Raw genomic sequence first — 23,172 nt, 5'->3', positions numbered from 1 at the left:
AATTTAACTCCCAGTTATAACTTAGTTTACTTCTGGTATTCCCATATCCAAAATCTTCTTCAGGTAAATGTAGATGCAAAATATCTATTCAGGCCTGTGCCCACCAAATATGGAGGATGCGGAAAGGTCAGGGAATGACCACTGCATATCCCCCGAGCAATATGGCCTTAGTTGCTAATGCTCCTAAAAATCAAAATAACAAACAACATATTTATTTAGTTTGTCAGCAACTTAAATAGTTTTGCTATTCATGTATAGTGGCATTGAGGACTATTTTGTGTGTTTTGATGTTTAGGTGATTTTCCATCTGGACCATTTAGCTGAAATTTTTAAATTTGATTTTATGTTAACTGTTTTTTTTTTTTTTTTTTTTTTTCCCCCCCTTTCTTTCGTCAAGGGAAAGTTACAATCTGCACTGGGTTTAGCCAAGAATGTCATCAGTGTACTTTGGAATTGACAGTTTTTTTCTGGGTTTTTTTTTTTTTTTTTTTTTGTTATTTTCCTTCAAATAAAATCATTTAATGTTCATTTTAAAGTACACCAGTGACTTGTTTTCAACTAAACCAAGGGAAGGGGACAACTTTCCCATTGAGAAAAAGTAGATGATTAAGTAAAATTTAAATTTATAAACTGTAAAATCTAAATGGTGATACTTTCAAAAATTTCAGATAAAATATTACAAAAAAAGGTCCAGATGACAAATACCTTCAACCAAAAAATAAACAGGATAGACCCTAGTGTCTTTTATTTGATACACCCTGTATATAATCACACCACAGTTATAACTGCTTTATACATATTCATATAGATTTATATTTTTCATTTAATTAATTCATATTTTTAAACCTTTCTTGCTCATTTGATCCAGTCCGTTGTCACATGTCAGGATTCCATTTAACTAAAGAATTGTATTATAGTGCCGTTGACTTGGAATTGCATACAAAGTGAGTATTATTTGTGCTGAAACCTTTAAAATGAAATTTTTAAAAATAATTAGTCTTCTGAATTTTTTTTTTGTATATAGCATTTACATTATTGCAAAATAATTGTTCATATAGAGTATATAAGATGAAATGTTTGAAGCACTTACCTAAAAAAAAAAAAAAAAAAAAAAAACCATAAAGTTTGCTTGCACTTCCTTTTGGGTGTTCTTTCTTATGCCTGGATATAATCATTAATTTTGTTCCAGCAGGACCCTCCAGACTTGTTCAAATAATAAGGTACAGTGTGTTACTCAAAAATTTGGAAGGGCACAGCACTATGGCAAACAATATGATGAAAGCACTCATTTTAGTATTAGTGACAAATGTTGCAAGCAAGATTATACCGCATCAGCAAAGAAAAAACCTCTCCACATCATGTTTCCATTCCCTCTAACTACCCACTTCCACAACACCAGATGAAAGTTTGTTCCAATGCTCAGTTAATCTGTCTGAAAGAAAATTTTTGCACATCTATCATACAGCCATCCATTTTAAATTTAAAATTATTTTCCCTATATGTGTGTTGTCCAAGAAAGAATAAGAATGCCATCAGCCTTAATGCTGTTGTCCCCCAAGGTTCAGTACTTTCCCCCCACTCTTTTCCTCTTGTATATTATTGACCTTCTTCCGTTGACTGGAAATCCTATCCATAGTTTTGCTGATGATAGCACATTGCATTCCACTTTCCATTTTGAGAAACCTTGCCCTACTCGATCAATTTCAACTTCTCAAAGATCTGCTACCAATTCCTTAAGTGCCAATCTCCAGGTAATTCTCCAGTGCGGCAAAGACAACTTAGTTGATTTCAATTCTTCTAAAACTCAGTTTTGTCTTATACGTTGTAGAGCGGATATCATCTTTTAAGGGCACAAAAGGTGATATAGTTGTACACGTTGGCACTAATGATATTAAGAGTAGCAGACTGGTGGAATTACTTAACAAGTACAGGTCACTGTTGAAAAAAAGCCGTGAATTAGGGATGAATTTGAAAGTGTCTGCAATTCTACCCAAACACGATAGGAGGGAGTATATGATGAGAGCCCTGTCGATCAATTCGGCCCTGGAAAGATTCTGCAAGGCTCAAGGGGTAGAATTTTTTTCAACCTGGTCTGTACTTGTTAACAGGAGAGACTGCTTCTACAGGGATGGGATACACTTAAATAGAAAGGGTGCAAGAATGTTTGCTGATGCTATCGAGGCAGTGTTAGGTGGGTCGGAAAACTGCTAGATTGGGGGGATACAAGGACTAATAGATTAACAGTAGCCACTGGCAGAGGTGAAAGTGATTCTTGCACTGCTTCTATTGGAATGAGCAGCAGCCTGGAAAATAAGATGCAGGATATTTCAGAGACTGCTGGGAATCATTGGGGTACAAATAAACACATGGGTTGTGTTAGGGGAGCTAAGAAAAAGAACAGGTGCATGTATACTTGCGTGTACACCAATGCTAGGAGTTTGGTAAATAAATTTGATGAATTTGAGGTATTGCTCAAAACATCAAAGGTAGATATTGTTGGGATATCAGAGACGTGGTGTCACACAGATATAAGGAATGCAGAACTGGAATTTGGGGAGTACAATAGCTACAGAAAGGATAGACAGGATAGGAAGGGAGGAGGGGTTATGCTATTAGTTAAGAAATACATAAAATCCAAGGAAGTGAAGCCAGTCGACATTGCTGGACAATGCAGTGTCGAGTCAGTTTTGTGTGACATAATAAGCATTGGGAGATCAAAATTGAGAGTAGGAGTGTGCTATAGGCCTAATGACTCTGATGAGTATAATAAAAAACTGCACAGGGAAATAGAGTGGGCCAGTAAATCAGAGAGTCGTATAATGGGGGATTTTAATTTCCCAGATATTGACTGGAATTTGGGGGCTGGTCACTCACACACTAGCAAGGCTTTTGTGGATTTATTGGATGATTGTTTTCTACATTAGCATGTTCGGGAGGCAACTAGAGGGAGTAATACTCTTGATTTGATTATTAGTAGTGATTCTTCATGCATTAAGAATCTGCAGGTAAATGAACCACTAGGTGGCAGTGATCACAGTGTGCTGAACTGGGATTTACTCAAAGAGGTAACTACCATTAGGGGTAAAGGGAAGGGTTATTGCTTTCGTAAAGGCGACTACGATGGACTGAGACAGTATTTAAATTCTATACAGTGGGACCAACTGATGATGTTACCAACAGCAAATTCAAAATGGGAAGCATTCAAAGAACTTATCTTGGAAGCTACTAGGCTTTACGTACCAACTAAGAAATATTGTTCAAGGTTTAGGCCTAAGTGGATGTGAGATGAACTAATGAGACATATGAGCAGCATATGAGACTGCTGGGAATCATTGGGGTACAAATAAACACATGGGTTGTGTTAGGGGAGCTAAGAAAAAGAACAGGTGCATGTATACTTGCGTGTACACCAATGCTAGGAGTTTGGTAAATAAATTTGATGAATTTGAGGTATTGCTCAAAACATCAAAGGTAGATATTGTTGGGATATCAGAGACGTGGTGTCACACAGATATAAGGAATGCAGAACTGGAATTTGGGGAGTACAATAGCTACAGAAAGGATAGACAGGATAGGAAGGGAGGAGGGGTTATGCTATTAGTTAAGAAATACATAAAATCCAAGGAAGTGAAGCCAGTCGACATTGCTGGACAATGCAGTGTCGAGTCAGTTTTGTGTGACATAATAAGCATTGGGAGATCAAAATTGAGAGTAGGAGTGTGCTATAGGCCTAATGACTCTGATGAGTATAATAAAAAACTGCACAGGGAAATAGAGTGGGCCAGTAAATCAGAGAGTCGTATAATGGGGGATTTTAATTTCCCAGATATTGACTGGAATTTGGGGGCTGGTCACTCACACACTAGCAAGGCTTTTGTGGATTTATTGGATGATTGTTTTCTACATTAGCATGTTCGGGAGGCAACTAGAGGGAGTAATACTCTTGATTTGATTATCAGTAGTGATTCTTCATGCATTAAGAATCTGCAAATAAAGTAACCACTAGGTGGCAATGATCACAGTGTGCTGAACTGGGATTTACTCAAAGAGGTAACTACCATTAGGGGTAAAGGGAAGGGTTATTGCTTTCGTAAAGGCGACTACGATGGACTGAGACAGTATTTAAATTCTATACAGTGGGACCAACTGATGATGTTACCAACAGCAAATTCAAAATGGGAAGCATTCAAAGAACTTATCTTGGAAGCTACTAGGCTTTACATACCAACTAAGAAATATTGTTCAAGGTTTAGGCCTAAGTGGATGTGAGATGAACTAATGAGACATATGGCAGAGAAGAAAAATGCATGGGGTACATAAAAATTAACACGTGACACAGAAGCCTATGATAGATACAAGTTGATCTGTAACAAAGTTACAAAGGAGATTAGGCAGGCGAAGGCAGATTACGAGAAATCTTTGGCAAGGAATGCAAAGAAAAACAACAAAGAGTTCTTTACTTATGTAAACTCTAGAAGGAAGGGGATGAATCAGATTGGTCCACTTGATATCGATGGGTCAACTGTTGATGATCCTGCTCAGGTAGCTAACAAACTAAATTAATTTTTTTGCATCGACATTCACACATGAGGAGTTATTCAGTAAGGGGAATGCCAGAGATGTATTCAACTCTGGCAGTAAGCTAGAGAATCTTGTAATAACTGAGTAAAGTGGAGGAGAAATTGTTGAAGATAAATACAAGAAAGGCACCTGGGGTGGATGGGATCTATCCAGTTATATTAAAGGAGGCAGCAAAGGAAGTAAGCAAACCCTTAGCCATAATTATGAGAGCTTCCTTGGACTCAGGGGAAGTACCCATGGATTGAAGATGTGCAAATGTGACCCCAATTCACAAAGGAGGATCAAAGGGCGACACAAGTAATTATAGACCTGTTAGTTTAACTTCTGTTCCCAGAAAATTAATGGAGGCACTGGTTAAAGAAGCACTGGAGGATCATTTAGACAAGACTTCAGTTATAGCTCAGACACAGCATGGTTTTGTTAAGGGGAAGTCTTGCCTGACCAATTTGATTGGATACTATGATGCAGTCACAAAAGAACTGGATGCAGGGAATAACTTTGATATTATATACTTGAATCTTAGAAAGGCTTTTGATACTGTTGCACATGCAAGACCGCTGCATAAATTGGAGCAGTGTGGCATTGGAGGCAAATTGCTGCTATGGATAAAGTGGTGGTTGAGGTGGAGAAGACAGAGAGTGGTAATCAATGGACACTGCTCATCAGGACTAATGTTATTAGTGGAGTCCCTCAGGGTTCAGTATTGGGTCCATTATTGTTTTCTGTATTTATAAATGATATTGATGATGGTATATCGGGCTTAATGTCCAAGTTTGCAGACGATACAAAGGTTGGCAGGGTTGTCAAGGACACTACTGACACTATGCTACTGCAACAGGATCTGGAAAGGTTGAGCAGACGGGCTGAGAGGTGGCAAATGAAGTTTAACATTGACAAAGGTAAAGTACTACATATGGGAAACAGCAATCCCAGAGCAACGTATCAACTCTGTGGTATTACACTGACAGTGGTAGAGAATGAAAGGGACCTGGGGGTGGTTGTGCAGGCAGATATGAAGTTTTCTGAGCAGTGCAGATGGGCTACAAGAGTAGCTCATTGTGTATTGTCGATGATATATAGGAATTTTTCTAGCAGGGATAAGCAGGTGATTATTCTCTTGTATAAGGCAATGGTCAGGCCACACCTAGTGTACTGTATACAGGTCTGGAGGCCTCATTTCAAGAAGCATGTAGAGATGCTGGAACGAGTACAGAGAAGGGCAACAAGATTGGTGAATGGAACGAAGGGGTGCTCTTACGAAGAAAGGCTTAAGTTTTGCAAATTACAGTGTCTGGAGACTAGGCACCAGCGATGTGATCTGATAGAGGTGCATAAAGCCTTGAATGGTTTGAGCATGCTCAATGCTGATGGGATTCTTCCTCTTGCTCAGAATAATCACCTGAGAGGGCATAAATTCAAATTGAGGAAGGACAGATGTAGGATAGACGTGAGGAAATTTGCCTTTAGCCAGCGGGTGGTTGGTTGGTGGAACAGACTTCCATCCCTTGTCATGGAAGTTGATACCCTAAATAAGTTTAAGGCTCAGCTGGACAGGTATTTTGAACAAACAGAGGGGTGAAGTGGAAGTGGTTATTTTTTATTTATTTATTTTTTTTTTTTTTTTTTTGGCTGATGCTGCATAAGCTTGCTTTCTTGCATCAAATGCCTCTACTAATGCTAATGCTAATCTCACAAAAAGGATTCTTCTGCTCCTATGCTTATCTTTGGTGACACTCCAATTTCTAGGCAAAATTATATTTTTTCTTTTGGGGATTACCCTGACTTCTAATCTCTCTCTTGGCACAAGCACATTACAAGTATTGCTTCCTCTGCATCTAAAAAACTTGGTTTTCTCTTTCACTCTCGGTGTTACTTTTCTTCCAAACAGCTGTACACTCTATACAAATCGCAAATCCATGGAATATTGTTCCCACAACTGGGGTGGTGCCCCCAAAACCTCTCTCAGGCTTCTAGATTCCATTCAGAAGAGGGCAGTTAGGTTAATTAATGACTCCTCTCTAACACTCTCTCCACTCACTGTCTGACAAGGCATGGAGCAGAAACAGACATACTGTTTCTACTGCTTGCCTTTTCTACAGATACTTCCATGGGCACTGTTCTTCTGAATTGGCTTCTATAATTCCCACTCTCTCTCTCTCTTTCAAAACAGTCCGAACATGTGCCGCCACCAGCCAACATCCATTTACTGTCCAACTTCAAACTCACAGAACCAACTTTTCATCTTCCTCGTTTATTGATTCAGCTGCCGTTTTCTGGAACAACCTTCCTTCGTACGTATTTCCTGAAAATTAGTCTACAGAAGGTCAAGTCTAATGTCAACAAATATCTTCTTTCGTCTTCTCAACTTCCAACCCAAGCACAGTACTATATATTCTAATACTCTCATGGTTGGGGTTTTCATTAAAAAAAAAATCAATTTACACATTTAAACAAAGCTGGTGACTACATGCACAAGTAGTCACATGGTTGGGGTTTTCATTAAAAAAAATCAATTTACACATTTAAACAAAGCTGGTGACTACATGCACAAGTTGATATTGTTTAAATCAGTCTTCTCTTTTAGTAGTTCTCTCCATAGTAATAAATGTATACAACGTATTACTCCACTTTCACAGGAAGGCATGCAGCTTCTTTTTTAGGTCACAAATTAATAAGATGACAAGAACTGAATATTAGCATCAAGTGCTTAATCTCCTCCTTTAATACCTACTACTTCTCTTCTCTAACAACTACTCCAGCTTTTAGGCTTACCATAACAGGCATGTTATCAACACTAAATATCAGACAATTTTAAAAGTAATCGCACATGCAATTTCAGGTTATTCAGAAGAAGATGCCAAATGTTGTATCCTGAGAGTGATCATTCAGTGTTGGTTCGAAAGCAAGTTTTTCTTGATTTGATGATTTTTTTTTTTTTCCCGTTACGAGACACCACCACAACAGGAATAGCTTGAAATCACTTTTGATTACCATCTGAAGCAATCAGAAATGGTCCCTTTTTCAGAACTATCACTACCTCTTCTTTTCCTATCCATGTTATATCACTAACAATGCTTGTTGTTTTAATTCTTCCAATTCCCCCCCCCCCCCCATTTCTCTATCAATAAACCAATTTCTGAACTGAACTGAACTGCTCAGACAGCACAACTCAGAAGAAGATTATGTTCTATAAAGTATAAATGTTCTTGTTTATACTATGGCATGATCACCAGGTCACAGAAGTTTACAATAAATCATAAATACAATTGTTAATTGCATTTAGCAGTCATGAGCTTGAACCACAGTCCACTCAAAGAAGACAGGATAAGTACAGTATAACTGTACTCCTGACATAAGGAGTTATAGTCAACTTCAACTTCTCGAATATCCACTACCAATTACTTAATTGCTAATCTCCAGGTAATCCTCCAGTGGGGCAAAGACAACTTGGTTGATTTCAATCCTTCTAAAACTCAGTCCTGCCTTATATCTCACAAAAGGATTCTTCTGCTCCTGTGCTTATCTTTGGTGGCACTCCAATTTCTAGACAAAATGATATATCCCTTTTGGGGATTACCCTGACTTCTAATCTCTCTTGGCACAAGCACATTACAAATATTGCTTCCTCTGCATCTAAAAAACTTGGTTTTCTCTTTCGCTCTTGGTGTTACTTTTCTTCCAAACTCTGTACAAATCACAAATCTGCCCTACCATGGGATGTTGTTCCCACATCTGGGGCGGTGCTCCCAAAACCTCTCTCAGGCTTCTAGATTCCATTCAGAAGCGGGCAATTAGGTTAATTAATGACTCATCTCTAACAGATCTCTCCACTCGCTGTCTCATAAGGCCTACTGTTTCTGCTGCATGCCTTTTCTACAGATACTTCCATGGGCGCTGTTCTTCTGAATTGGCTTTTATAATTCCCGCTCTCTCTTACAAAACAGTTACAAAACTGTAACTTTTCATCTTTCTCATTTATTCATTCAACTGCCATTTTCTGGAACAACCTTCCTTCATACGCATTTCCTGAAAATTACAATCTACAGAAGTTCAAGTCCAATGTCAACAAATATCTTCTTTCGTCTTCTCAACCTCCAACCCAAGCATGGTACTAAGTACTATAGGTTCTAATACCTCTCGTGTTTGGGGTTCACATAAAAAAAAAAATCTCTTTGTATAAGGCAATGGTCAGGCCACACCTTGAGTACTGCTTACAGGTCTGGAGGCTTCATTTTAGGAAGGACGTAGAGTTGCTAAAACGAGTACAGAGAAGGGCAACAAGGCTGATGAGAGGAACAAGGGGTACTCATACAAAGAAAGGCTTAAGTTCTGTAAATTGCAGTGTCTGGAGCGTAGGCACCTGCAAGGCAATCTGATTGAGGTGTATAAGGCCTTGAATGTATTGAGCAGGCTCAATGCTATGGGATTCTTCCTCTTGCTCAGTTTACACACCTAAAGAGGCATAAACTGAAATTGAGGAAAGACAATTATCGAATAGATGTGCATAAATTTGCCTTTGGCAAGCAGGTAGTTGATTGCTGGAATAGACTTCCATCTGTTGTTGTGGAAGTTGATAGCTAAAATAAATTTAAGATTGAACTAGGCGAACATATAGAGTCACCAGATGGGAGAAATGGGAAGAGGTTTTTTTTTTTTTGCTGATGCTGTATAAGCTTGCCTTCTTGCATCATATGCCTCAACTAATGCTAATAAAATATAAAATCGTGTTATCAACTTAATCTTTCCTTAGTGTTAAGAATAGAAAAGCCTGGAAGAAAATGTGCAATGAAAACAATAGAAGAATGATAAAAACCTGAAACTGTAAAATCCAATAAAAATTAAAAAAGAAAAGAACAATAAATAAAAATTGTGAAATGAAATCTCAAAGTTGCCATGCATAGCAGTTCATACTGTAACTTCGTTTCCTGGTGATTAATGTGCATTTAAAATAGTACTGTATAAAAGTAATTTGTAGTACTACTTTATACATATTTTACATGATTAATGTCCACAATTATCTATCATTTTGGATTGCACTTCCTTCATTATTTCCTTGGGAAATCGGAAATTAATTTATGAATTTATAATATAAAAGGTACTTCTTGGAATGCATTTACTCCGTGAATTGAGAAATAACTATATATCAATTGACAGAAGAATGGAAAATTGGATAAATGTTAAGGAAAGAATTTGGTGACAATTCATTAATGAAATAGCTTGGCTGTATATGAGTGTAATATGCCATATTGTGTTTGTTACTTAAGCATTGTAATATTTAATTGGTGGAGTTTGTGGCTACCAGTTTCTGTTATTATATTTGATATTATGACTTGTTTAAATTCACCTTTATATAATTCGGTATATAAGCTGACTGATGTCCTTAGTTACATAACTAAAGAGTAAATTTAAATAAAGGAAGGAAATCCTCATGCTTTCTTTTATTGAAGATTATTAATTTCTTATAAAAGTTGGTAAGTTTCACACTTTACAAACAGTTATTTATAATATCAATTACTTTTTTGTGTTATTAATATATTTTTGTATTATTTGTATTTCAGAAGAGATTTCTGGCTAGATGTAATGAAAAACATTTGGGCAGAATACATGCCCTTTCAGTTGGATAAAAGAGATTCTCATCTGTGTAATTTTCCACTCATCTTTTGTGATGATTATTCAGCTTCTTACTACTCTTTCCAGTGGGGTGAGGTAAAAGCATTTTAATGCATCTCTTTATTGATATATAATTGACAAAGTAAAAGAAAGCATTTAAGATATATTGTTTGAGAACAGACATTCACATTAGTGATATATATTGGCCCTCTTGTGATTATCATATTTAGGCAGACTCTGATGAAGAAAAAAGTTTAACTGCTATATAGCTGCTCATTCAAGAAGCTACATAGCAAGACAATGTGCTTGTTCTACATCAGTGATAGCCAGTATTTTCCTGCAATATAGCATTTAGTATGTTAGAAATGTGTTTCATACCCCTAAAAGTGAATATAGAGCCACCTGCCACCAAAGGCAAATAGAATTTGAATGGGGAGAGACTACATACTACATTCTAATAAACATTCCATAACTCCCCCCCCCCCCAAAACTGATCTACGTCTGTTGCCATCTAATAATTTTACTAAACTGCATAAGGAATTTTTATGCTAAGAACTTTAAACACTAAAAGAATGAAAACAATTTTACATTTATAAATAAATTGAATATAGATTAAGGAACAAATCTTCATCCTTACAGAATTAATGTCATGAGGAACTTACTAGCACCACTGTCTACTAATGCTGGAAGAAAAAAAAAAGTGGTAAATATGAACTGTAGGTTCATATTACATTGCAATCCATATCATATTTTTTTGTGACAGAAAAACTGAAATTTAAAGTGTATATGTTTACTTCCATTTTGATTTTTTAAATCAGTTATATAATTTTTTTTTCCATATCAGGAGGCATACCACAAGTTGGCCACCCCTTTTCTTCATCATTTGTATGCATGAATTTATTTTTGTTTCACACTCCACTCATAGAAGTGTGGGCAGGGGGCGAATCCAAATGAAAATTAAAAAAAGGGAATACTCTTATCAATGCATTATATGAAGAAGAATGAATGAATATTAGATATTGGCAAGACATTACATCCTGAGTAGTTGTTTCATTTTAGAATTGAATCCATCATCTAATATTATTATTTTGAATTGTATTATTTCTAATACTACGTCTGGTAATATCCATTATTGGGCTGTTTTGGTAATGTTATGTTTATGCTAAAGTATTGTATTGAGTGGGCTGTTGATATCTATTTAATAGCTCTGGCAATATGTTAAACAGATATTGGGGGAAGGATGGGGGAAAGCAAACCTGTCTAATTCCTGCTTATACTCCTCTCACATGAATTTTTTTTATTTTTTTTTTATTATTATCACTTTTACATATTAGTTTATTTGACATATTAGTTTGACATTTTACATATTAGTTCAACAACGATCAGTGGTGGGGGGGGGAGAATCTCTTAGGTCATCTGCTGTTGAACCTCATATCGCATCTTCATTTGGGATATTGTTCTTGCATTTCCCATATTGTATTGTGATGTCAACTGTTGCACCTGAGCCTGTACAATGCAATACACCCTTTGCTTACCATAAACATTAACCTTGCATAAGCCTTTACAGTTCTGTCGGCTAAAGATGGTTTGACTCGTTCGACAGCATTCTTTGTACGCCTTGACCACAGTGGGCCATGAGCAACCAAAAAGACATGTTGCTTCCAATATGGAAGCACCTGCTGCACGAGCTCCCACAATCATGCCCTTTGAAACACCATGATATGGTTACTACTTCCTATAACTGCTACTTTATCATTTTGACTTGCACAACCAGATACAAATTACCGCTGTTCTAGCATATGAACCTATTCAGCTTTTTATACTGCAAACTATGCAGCATAGTACATTACAGTTGGGTGTTGTAATTCAGTGAATACCGAGTGTATACATTTATGTATGCACAAAGTTGGCTTTGCATTAAGCAACATACCCTTGTATTAGAAATGGACCTGTCCGTGATGCAGGTGAACAGAAGTTGGGAATGACTGATGTAAGATTGTAGTCCATGCGTGGTGATCATTTTTCAAGGAAGATTGGATCAGAATTGAGATCTTTCCAGCTTTGAACAGAGAATAATTATATGGGCAAGATGTGCAGAGGCTATTAAGTAGTTTAGAAAATGGGGGATGGGAGTTATAGCCCAAATGTACACTTTTACAAATGCAAAAAATCACCCCCCCCACTTTCATTTAAATTGGTTAATTTTCCTAAAATAAATTATAAAAATTGAAAAATTAAAATTATTTATATTTTTTGATAAAATAACATTGGTTTAAGTTTGTTTGTTTGTTTGTTATTTGGTTTTTAGGAGCATCAGCAACTAAGGCCATATTGCTCCGGGGATAATGCAGTGGTTATTCCCTGACCTTTCCGCATCCTCAGTATTTGGTGGTCACGGGCTCGAACCCCAGTCTAATCAAGAAGCGTGTGCTACACACTGCTGCTCCTGCCCACCTGGCTACGGAGGCACCTTAGGTTTAAGTAAAAAATGGCTAAAAAGTCTCCCTTTTTAATAAATTTATTTCTTTTTCAATTTTTTTTTAAACTATTTTCTATAATCAAAATCAAATACATCTTTAGTATTATTTTGTAATCATGGTAAATTAATTTTAGATCTTTAGGCTTGACTAACTTTTCTGGCATACAAATTTGAAATAAATTTCTTTCCTTTTCATAAACTTCTGCTAGGAGATGAATGCTGATGTCTGTTTTTTAATAGTTTTAAATTTATATACATTGTATTCAAAGTTTATTCTTAAATCAGTTCAGTACAATAATAGAACAAATACCAAACAACATCTTCACAACTGTCTATGCTGTTGATTTCAGCATTTCTTACCAAGCACAGCATATGAGGACAATAAAACGACAATTACAAGTAGCTATAAACAAAGTCATAAAATGGACAAAAAGAAATAGATATAGAATTTCAGTACAAAAGACCACATGTATAGAGTTCTACAGAAAAAGGAATCTCCACCCGGTTCCAGAACTCAGGTTGAAAAAACAGATAATCCCAGTTAAAAATAGTGTCCATTTCTTAGGACTTATTTTTGACATAAAATTGATGTTCTTAGAGCATATCAGTCACATAAGAGTCCACTGTCTGAAGAAAATGAATATTTTAAGAGTCCTATCCGCCATATCCTGGGGAGCAGATAGAACAATACTACTCTGTTTATATCGCCTACTCATTCGGTCTAAGTTAGACTACGGTGCCCCAGTCTATGACTTGGCAAGATATAGTGTCCTGAGATTTCTCGATCCAGTACATCACTATGTGCTTCGAATAGCTCTTGGAGCTTTCCATACCTCGCCTGTGCAGAGGATGTATGCTGAGGCCCAAAATCCTCTTTTAAAAATTAGAAGACATAACCAATTATGTTCTTATGGAGCTAAAATAAAATCCCTACAAGGTCCCCTCTTTACAGAAAACTCTTTTTACATCAGAATGGGAACAGCATTATCAACAACAACAAAGAATCAATAAACCTGCGAGCATAAGACTAAAAAACCTTCTCCACAGTAGAGATTTTAATCTAGATTTGATTACTCCACTGACGAAGCAGTATACGCCACCATGGATAACCATACAACTTCTCTTTTCACTTTTGGGACAAACAAGCATGTCCACATATCAACATCTGCACACTGCTTACAAGTCACAATTTTAGATCATTGCATCCTATATATCAGATGACTCAAAAACTGAATCTCAAGTGGAAGCAGCAGTTTATTCTTCAGATATCACATTGGCCCAAAGACTCAAAAGATTGCAGCATTTATACTGCAGAACTGCAACCCATTATGTTAGTCTTAAATCAAATTGAACTTTCAAGCTCTCAAAACAGCATCATTTTCACAGACTCCCTTAGTTCCATGATAGCTATACAAAATGTCAGTTCTAATAAACATCCACTCCAGCAAACAAATCCAATGCCATATATTAAAACTCATTGAACAAGGTCATAACATTAGACTTTGCTGGATCCCAAGTTGTGTTGGAATATATGGCAATGAACAAGCAGACAAAACTGCTAAAGAAGCCAACAGCAACATATCTGCATCCGAATACATTCCTTTCTCACTCTACAAACAAGTTATCCATCATAGCGGGACACATCACTGGCAGCAACAATGACAAGTTCTAACCAATAACAAATCACAAAATTAAAAGTTTACTCCAACCATGGAGATCCAGCATACAACAAAACAGACATGACAAAGTGATACTTGCAAGGTTAAGAATAGGACACATTCATTTCAGCCACTGCCATCTCTTGCAAGGAGAGGATCCTCCTCAATGTCCTACCTGCCACACACAACAAACAGTAGAACATGTACTAATTACTTGTCCAGCTTTTACAGCCAGATGTCGAAACTGCTTTAAGGAGTTAATAACTAAGCATCACCCCCTCACTCTCAACCATATTGGAAGACAGGCAAAATATAGCAAATGTTTTTCAGTTCCTCAAGGAAATAAACTTCTGTAATCAAATATGAACTCAGATATCTCTGCAGTAAGTTATAGATACTCTGTGACCCTTGGAAATCATTCCCAATAAAATATAAACATGAACAGAATTGCCGTATAAACCCCCTCCAGGTGCATTTTAGCCACAGTAGCTCTTGTGCCAAGAACACTCAAATCAAATTCTTAAATCAGTTATTTTTTTAGTAGGAAGGATTTGTAGCTTTGTATTAAGAATATCCGTCATTTAATAGTCAATTTTTTTCAAGCTATTTTATTTCATACATAGTTTTATACATGCTAGCAAAACTAACCTTTTATATTTTTCATTTATGAATTCATCACTTAATGAATGATTTAAAACAATATCACTCCAGTGTATTTTCATTTTATGTGTATTTATGAATCCTTCACTTAATGATTAGTACTTTGCTAACTGTTTCCAGTCTAATTTGTCTAATAGCTGCTCAATGATGTCTTCTGATAACTCTTGATATTTAGTTATAATTTGCATATCTAGTTCATCAGCGAATTCAAGAATAAAAGTACTAGTAATTGTTTAAAATTGAGTTACTTTTTTCATGTTTAATTTTTCTTTGAATTCCCTAATAAATTCCTCAAATAATCTTTGAAACACTGAAATAAATTCCCAATTTAGCTAGTCTGCATTTTTTAAATAAACTCTTCAGAGATAGCTTGATGTTTAGATATTAGATTGCAGTCAATCATATGAAATTCTGTTATAAAACTTTCTGAGAGTTTTTGTTCTTTCGAAATAATATTCTAATTGGGTTAATCCTTAAATTGTCTAGCCAACTAACTGTTCAGAGAGAATAGGATCTCTAGATACTTCATCCCATTTTACAGTATTAGGAAGCCGACCAGGCTAGCCGGATGGGTAAAGTGCCTGCCTGGCAACCCAAAGGTCACGGGTTCAATTCCCGCCTCGGGTTTGGATCAAAGTACTGCAAAAACCTTGGGAGGTGCATTATGGCCGCAGAAGCCTATGTGCCAACAACTACCAAAAAAAAAAAAAAAAAAAACATTAGGTTTAAAGGGATAGTCTTCATGAATTTTCATTTAATTATAAATTTTTTTTTTTAAATTAAATAACGACTGTCTTTTTATCCAGTAATTCTTCCTTTTCACATAAAATTAAACGGTATTAATTTGATAATTTTCATTGTTTTTTTAATTTCCACTGAAATAAAACTTCTATAGATTTGATGTTTACATAATCGGAGTGTTAACTGATGCCAATTTATGTATTAGCATTAGTAGAGACATATGACAAGAAAGCCAGCATCAGTCAAAAAAAAACATTCTCCCATTTCACTCATCCATTCATTGAATATATGTTCTTGAACTGAAAATAATCAATAATTACACCTTCATCACAAAACATATCTTTTATTCCTACAGCTAAAAAATTTCTATATAATCTTACATATTTATTTTTTTCATAATTTATTCTAAATTCTTCATATGGATATCTTTTCCTGATACCAAAACATGATTCTAAATTCAAATGATCGAAAATCATATTGTTTATTTTTGAAACATTATAAAAAACGTGAAAGTGTGATTTCTCTGTATTAGAAACTTACTAATTATTCCCATTATTATTCATTATATTAGATAAATATTGCCACACTCTCATAACAAGTTAACAGTTTCTCCTGATATAATATTTTTAAAAAATTTACTTTCTGTGGTTAATGAGGGTTTAACATGTGGAAGCCATAAAGGTAGCTTTCTAACTGAAATTTAAAATTAGTATCATTTTCTATAGTAATTAATATATTTTAATCTTAATTTATATCTAATTCAAATTTAATTTTAACTGCTGTGAAAGCATTTTTGACATCTCTGCAAAACTTTATTGAAGTAACCAAAAACATCCAGACTTACTTTTTTGTGTTAATTCTAGTTGTTTAGCATTAGCATTAGTTGAGCCATATTAGTTGAGGTCTGTGCTTGTTAATAGGATAGATTGCTCCTACAGGGATAGGATACACTTAAATAGAAAGAGTTCAAGAATATTTGCTGATGCTATTGAGGCAATATTAGGTGGGTCAGGAAACCGATAGCTTGGGGGGGATGCACAGACTAATAGATTAACAGTAGCCGGAGGCGGGGGTGGAAATGATTCTTGCACTGCTTCTATTGGAATGAGTAACAGCCTGGAAAGCAAGTTGCTGGGGATTTCAGGAAATGCTGGGAGTCATGAAACAAGTAAATACATGGGCTGTGTTAGAGTAACTAAGAGTAAGAACAGGTGCATGTATATTTGCATGCACACCAATGCTAGGAGTATAGTAAATAAATTTGATGAATTTGAAGTGCTGGTTAAGATATCCAAAGGTAGATATTCTCGGGATATCAGAGACATGAATGCAGAATTGGAATTTGGGGAGTACAGAAAGGATAGACAGGATAGGGAGGAGGGGTTATGCTGTTAGGTAAAAAAACAAAATCTAAGAAGTGCATCTAGTTGATATAGATGGATAGTGGAAGTTGAGTCAGTTTGGTGTACTAACTACTGGCCGGCCTGCGAATACCATTTTAGAGCTGTACTCTCGAAATGTAAGGAAGATTGGACCTCGCCATGATGTTCATCATAACCTCAAAAGTCATCAGTCATACTGCATGATGGAAGAGATGGAGAAGGGTTGACCGGAACATAGCTCTGGAGACTAAACATGGGTTCCACCACTTCAAGCCTCCAATAAATAAAGTGGTGGTATTTCACTGGTTGACGAGAGTCATCTACCACCTAGTGTTGCCTGGTAACACAGAGGGGTGGCATTCCTCCATGTGGTGTGGGCACCACACCACATGGAGGATTGGTAGAACAGTGGCAACCTTTGACAAGTCTATATAAAGAAGATGTTAGAAGTAGTGAGAAAAACCATATAGGCTTTTCACACTACTTCTAACACATTCTCACACTTTTCAGAGTTATAGAATTAAAAAAATACAAGTGATAACTTCACTAGTGTGTGAAACTGATTTATATTTAAATCCAGTTCGTGATCCAAAAGTTCTGAAAGCAGACAAATTGATGACCTCAAGAAAAAAGAACTAAATTGCAAGCTTCTGTTAAAAAACAGCCCTAAAACACCAAACAAGCTGATAATTATAGGTATGTTATCCTCATTAGTGCAGAAATTCTGTTCATATTTCTCTCTTCTGGCTTCAATAAAGCCAAACATTATGCCAACCTTTGAAAATCTGAACACAGCCCTTCTTTCCAACGTACTCACATCCACATACATAGGTCATTACTCGTAGTGATATACAGTCAGTCCTCGTATAACACGTGTTTACACTACACAAATTCGATCATACACGATTTATAAATAGGGGAACGATATCTTATATAACACGAACCGAATTTGCTTATGCATGATTCGCCTTTGTGTTTACAAGAAATGGCAGTCGAACGCAGAATCACCCCAACCGAACGCAACACGATAGGAATGAAGAGAAGATTCTGAAAATGTATTTATGTTTTTTATATCAGTGAAGGGGAAAAACATTTCGCCATAATAACGTAAAAACCCGCACAATTCCAGCTATCGGTATAATCACAAATGCAATTAGATAGAGTTTACTACCAGTTTATAACAGATTCCACTAGTAGAAACGCAACTGGAAATTGTTTTTGTTTTATGGTAGTAACCCCTAGAAATGTGCCTTAGTAAAATGTGAGGTGCTAATAGTGTATCTCTGCCTCTACGGTGTTGTTTATTCAGTTGCTACAGCTTTGTTTATATGTATCAATGGTGCCTCCTCGTTTTGTAATTGTGCTCTTTTTTATTCCCTAAAAATGAGTAAAATACTTAAAAGGTGTGAAAAGGAAGCGTCCTGGTGAAGACACTGCAGATTCAGAGAGAAAAAGAAAAGCAATATTGATAAACAGAGATGGACTGGGTCAAAAATTCTTATCTGGGAAAATTTATAGTGGCCTCATACTATGGTTTATGGCCAAAATCACACCGGCCCACCGGGGTTTCCCCGGTAAGGCTTATGGCCAGTCCGCCTCTGCCGATAGAGAAAAAGTATGAAATTGTGAAAAACTTTGAGTGAAATGAAAGACCATGTGATATTGCACGTGCTACAGCCCTAAATGAGGCAACGCCGAGAATTACAAAGAATACAGAGAAAATAAAAACAACTTCCATAGCAGGAACAACTCAAAGTGTAATTAAAATCCATTAGATTAAGACACAAATAATTGGAAGAGATGGAACGGCTGTCATCTGTTTGGATAGAAAATCAAACAAAAAACAAGTTTGCTTCCGATAGAAGCAAAAGCAGTAGCGATATTTTATTACATAATAGTCATAATAAAATACTTATGTATTTTATTACGATACTTTATTGTGTTTGGTAATGTTTTGGTTACAAATGTGTGTTCAATCTTGGGTGGTCGGCACCTAACCCTGTTTTTCCCATAGGGCCTGTTGTTTATATTGCACGAGGGTTTCTAGGAACACAACTATTGTGCTATACGAGGACTGACTGTATTGAAGAATGCTATGTAGAAATTTATCTACAAACAGTTTTCAAATCCTTCACTTGCATTTTGGAAGTTAATTACCATAGCATACTAAGCCAGAAGTGTGACATTTTGACATCTTGTTCTTATTCTGACATCTTGTTCAGTGATGTCTTATTCTGACATCTTGTTGAGTGAGGAAATATTTTATTGCAGCATGTGACTACATGGTACACAAGTTTCCATTGAAATATGATGTTCTTATAAATGCAGAGGTAGGACAAATTTCATCAAGTGACATTGCATTCTCTTCTGATTTTTAAATTTTTTAGGAAAAATTCCCCATTTTCCTTGATGTTATTAAAGATTGTACCTTTCTTGAAGGAATTGAAATACATTGATATGTAATAGAATATTCAACAGAAATCCATAGAAAAATGATAGCTAAGCTAATTTTTAAAAACATATTATACTGTTAAGTAATCCTTATGCTGTATTTTAATAAAAAATATGTACTTTGAGTGTGAAATTTAATTTCTAGTACAGTGTAGACTTTAAAATCCTCCTATTTTTTTGCCTGTTTTCTTCCTACTTACAAATGCCTCATCTCCAGCTTTTTGAAAGTCAAAAATTGGCAGCTATGGTGTTGGATTTATACTCATCCCCATTCCCCTCATCCCCTCCTTTAACCCTCCCTGCACACAGGTTCAGTGCCACCAATGGCCAAGTGATAAGAGGTTAGTGGCTGGTATGTTAATAAAATTAGTGATATACACAAAAGAAAGGTCTGTTTATTTCTTTTCAGAATGCTTCTTCACTTGGAAGTGCAAAATTAAATAATTGTGTAAATTAAAAGGCTATTATTCTACATGAACAACTGATTAGAAAGAAGATGCTTTGGGATCACTTGGAAAATTGCTATGATCATGCACTTAGAGTCCAGAGCTGTGTTAAGGATTTTAATCAACAGAATGCAAATGAGAAAATGCTGCCTCTGAGAGTTGGTGCTTAGATGCAGTTCCATTCCTGAACCACATTACAAATAAGTAGCATTATTATTCTCTCTCTCTCTCTCTCTCTCTGTCTGTATGATACCCTCCAGAAATTAAAACAGAAAAAACGAAAAAAATCGACAACTTACCGTTACATTAAAGTAAAATATAAATAATTAAATAATCAATTTAACACAATTCAAAATCAATTTAAAACAATTAAAAATCAAATTAACGCAATTAAAAGAATCTAACGAAAATATTCAAAACGATTTTCCTTCCTGAAGCAGACAACGCTTTTCGACCGTATGTCGTGATCACAGGAATGAAAATTACCGAATCGGGTAAAACCTGCAACTTAAATAGTGATTATATGTCTTCGCGCATGCGCGTAAAGGTCCACACATCGGAGATCAAATATGGCCGCCAAACATTAACAGAATTCTCGTTTAATTTAATTTCAACGGTATTCTGCAATTAATAGTCGCGTATAATTACGTTGAACATTAAGTATTTTGGCCTCGTTAAATAAAAAAGTGTTTTTCGTTAATGGCATGAAAGGCTAATTCTGACACTGCTGAACGAGAAGCACAAACTGAGGCTTCGTGTTGATTTACACGAATATTAAGAGAAAACCGCTTCGAACCTTGGTAAGACGAGTCGCAATCACCGCAAGAAATGTTGTATACCAGATCATTAATTTGTGTTGCAAACGCGGAAAGAACCAAGCGATTGTTCAGTATAGTGTGTAACTTCCATATATGCCTAGCTATAATTTTAAATTCGGTATCTTTAAAGAATCTGTTAAGCTGTTTGTGCCACTGTTCAACATATGGTACAGAAATAAAGTATTTTTTGATATTACTATTGTTGATTGGTGTAGTATTTTGTATCCTATCCTTAGCTTGTACCCTAATTCGATTTATTGTGGTAATGGAATAACTCCTGTTTAAGAATCTGCTAGTTAATATTTGTATTTCTGAGTCCAAAGCAGAATCCATCGTTGAATATTTATAGGCATTTAGAAATTGATTAAAGATAATCGATCTTTTGTAGGTGAACGGGTGATAGCTATTATAATGTAGAAGCATACCGGTGTTTGTGGGTTTTCGATAGATGCTAAATTGTATTTTATTCGAGTCCCGGGTAAGCGTGAAATTTAGAAAGTTTAATGACTTTGTATCCATATCCTCCCTTTCCAATGTAAATTTGAGTCTAGAATGAATATTATTAAACGATTGTAAAATGTCTTAGATGGTACTACTATCGGTAATAACTAGAACATCGTCTAAATACCTCCCATAGTATGTGATACAGGGACGAAAAGGTGTCAAATGTATCTGCTCAATCGTTGAGAGATAGCTCTCTGACATTAAGCCACTCAGGCTCAAACCCATTGGTAATCCAAAAATTTGTTTGTACACCTTGTCTCGAAAGGTGATGTAGAAAAATGATAGCTAAGCTAATTTTTAAAAACATATTATACTGTTAAGTAATCCTTATGCTGTATTTTAATAAAAAATATGTACTTTGAGTGTGAAATTTAATTTCTAGTACAGTGTAGACTTTACTCAACTAACAGTTTAATTAAGTGAAAAATTTCCTTAATAGGCAGCTTCGTATAATTAATTGGTGTCGAGTTTTTATTTAACATATCCCAAATAATATCCAATGTGTATTCAACGTTTACATTCGTATATAATGAGGTAACATCCAGTGAGAATAAATTGTCATTGTCGTCGAGTCTACAGTCTTTAAGATTATTAAATAATGTATCGTAGTTCTTAATCCCAAATTGTATAACATGTCTAAAAGGTTTTATAATGTTATATACATGTGTGGCTAAGGCTAAAAATGCCGAGTTCCTGTAGGAAACAATAGGTCGAATAGAAAATCCAGTCTTGTGTAATTTTACCTGACCAAAAAGTGCAGGAATATTGTATGTTCTGGATTTCAATTCCTTCAACTGAACCATAGTAATGTAGTCGTTTTTACGATACGCGGTTAACGTTTTATTGTATTGATTTACCAAATTGGTAAACAGTGCTGGGTCTACTTCACGATAAGTGGAGGTATCAGACACAACTGAATCTAACTTATTAATATAATCATGTTTATCTAGTATTACCACTGTATCTCCTTTATCTGCCCTCTGTATAATAATGTCCTTATTTTCCCGAAGTTCTCGTAAAGCTGAACTGTCATGTGTATTCAATTTAGGAAGTCGCATTTCTTTTATGTTATTCACTACTTGGTTAACTTGTTGAATAAATACATCTTTTTGTGGAACATTACGAAGTCCAAATTCAATATCAATTACGCATTGTTTTTTAGGCAGTTTTCGAGGTGGTAAATTATAATTTAATCCTTTGGATAAAAGTGAAATCTGGTCCTGCGATAGTGTACACGAGGAAAGATTTGTAACCTGTTGATATGTTGGTTCATTGGATACTGGGTGAGGGGGGTGTTCGTGAACTAGCTGACATATCCTGTGGTAGTACATTATGTGTCTGTGGGGGGGGATGTCACCCAACTCATATGAACTTGGTCGCAACCCCGCGACAATGTGTTAGAATTCGCATGAACGTGTCATGAACTATTCGATAATGTTTGCAACTTATTAACGTGTCTGTTTTTTATTTCTTAGGCCTGTGCTTCCCGTCGCAAATCTATGGAGGTCTTCAATACAGACCAATCGTTCGGATGTAGATAATTTTTTAATTTATCGCGAAGCTTTCTAACCTGGGAAAGGTATTTTTGTTTATTCGAATATCGAGATTTTAAGGCAAGCTTAACAATATTACACGATGTCACCAGTGTTAGTTGTTTTATGGCTGAAATTTTTTGATTTAAATTCACCCTGGCAAACTTTGGAATGATGTTGTTTTGAAGGCAATATTTTAGAAAAGAAATATGGTAACTTTGGGCCGAGTAATTTTGTACCAAGCCATTCAAAAAATCTCCCATAATTGTGTGTATCGATTGTATACTACTGGAGAGACAGGAAGTGAATG

The 23,172-nt window shown here is 35.7% G+C and overlaps 1 protein-coding gene across 1 annotated transcript in view; it reads left to right on the top strand.

The window, feature by feature from the left end:
• The window catches only part of LOC150083053 (uncharacterized), a 261,326-nt gene that overhangs the window by 216,143 nt on the left and 22,011 nt on the right, over nt 1-23,172 (top strand). The window contains exons 15-16 of the mRNA XM_090378376.1: nt 869-944; nt 10,140-10,287. Of these exons, the coding sequence (XP_090234502.1) occupies nt 869-944; nt 10,140-10,287 (224 nt within the window). The remainder of the gene's footprint in view (nt 1-868; nt 945-10,139; nt 10,288-23,172) is intronic.

This window comes from Mastigoproctus giganteus, chromosome 7, assembly GCF_048544385.1.
Source record: "Mastigoproctus giganteus isolate SK-2022 chromosome 7, ASM4854438v1, whole genome shotgun sequence".
In the NCBI taxonomy this organism is placed as follows: domain Eukaryota; kingdom Metazoa; phylum Arthropoda; class Arachnida; order Uropygi; family Thelyphonidae; genus Mastigoproctus; species Mastigoproctus giganteus.
This window is presented reverse-complemented; position numbering and strand designations above follow the sequence as displayed.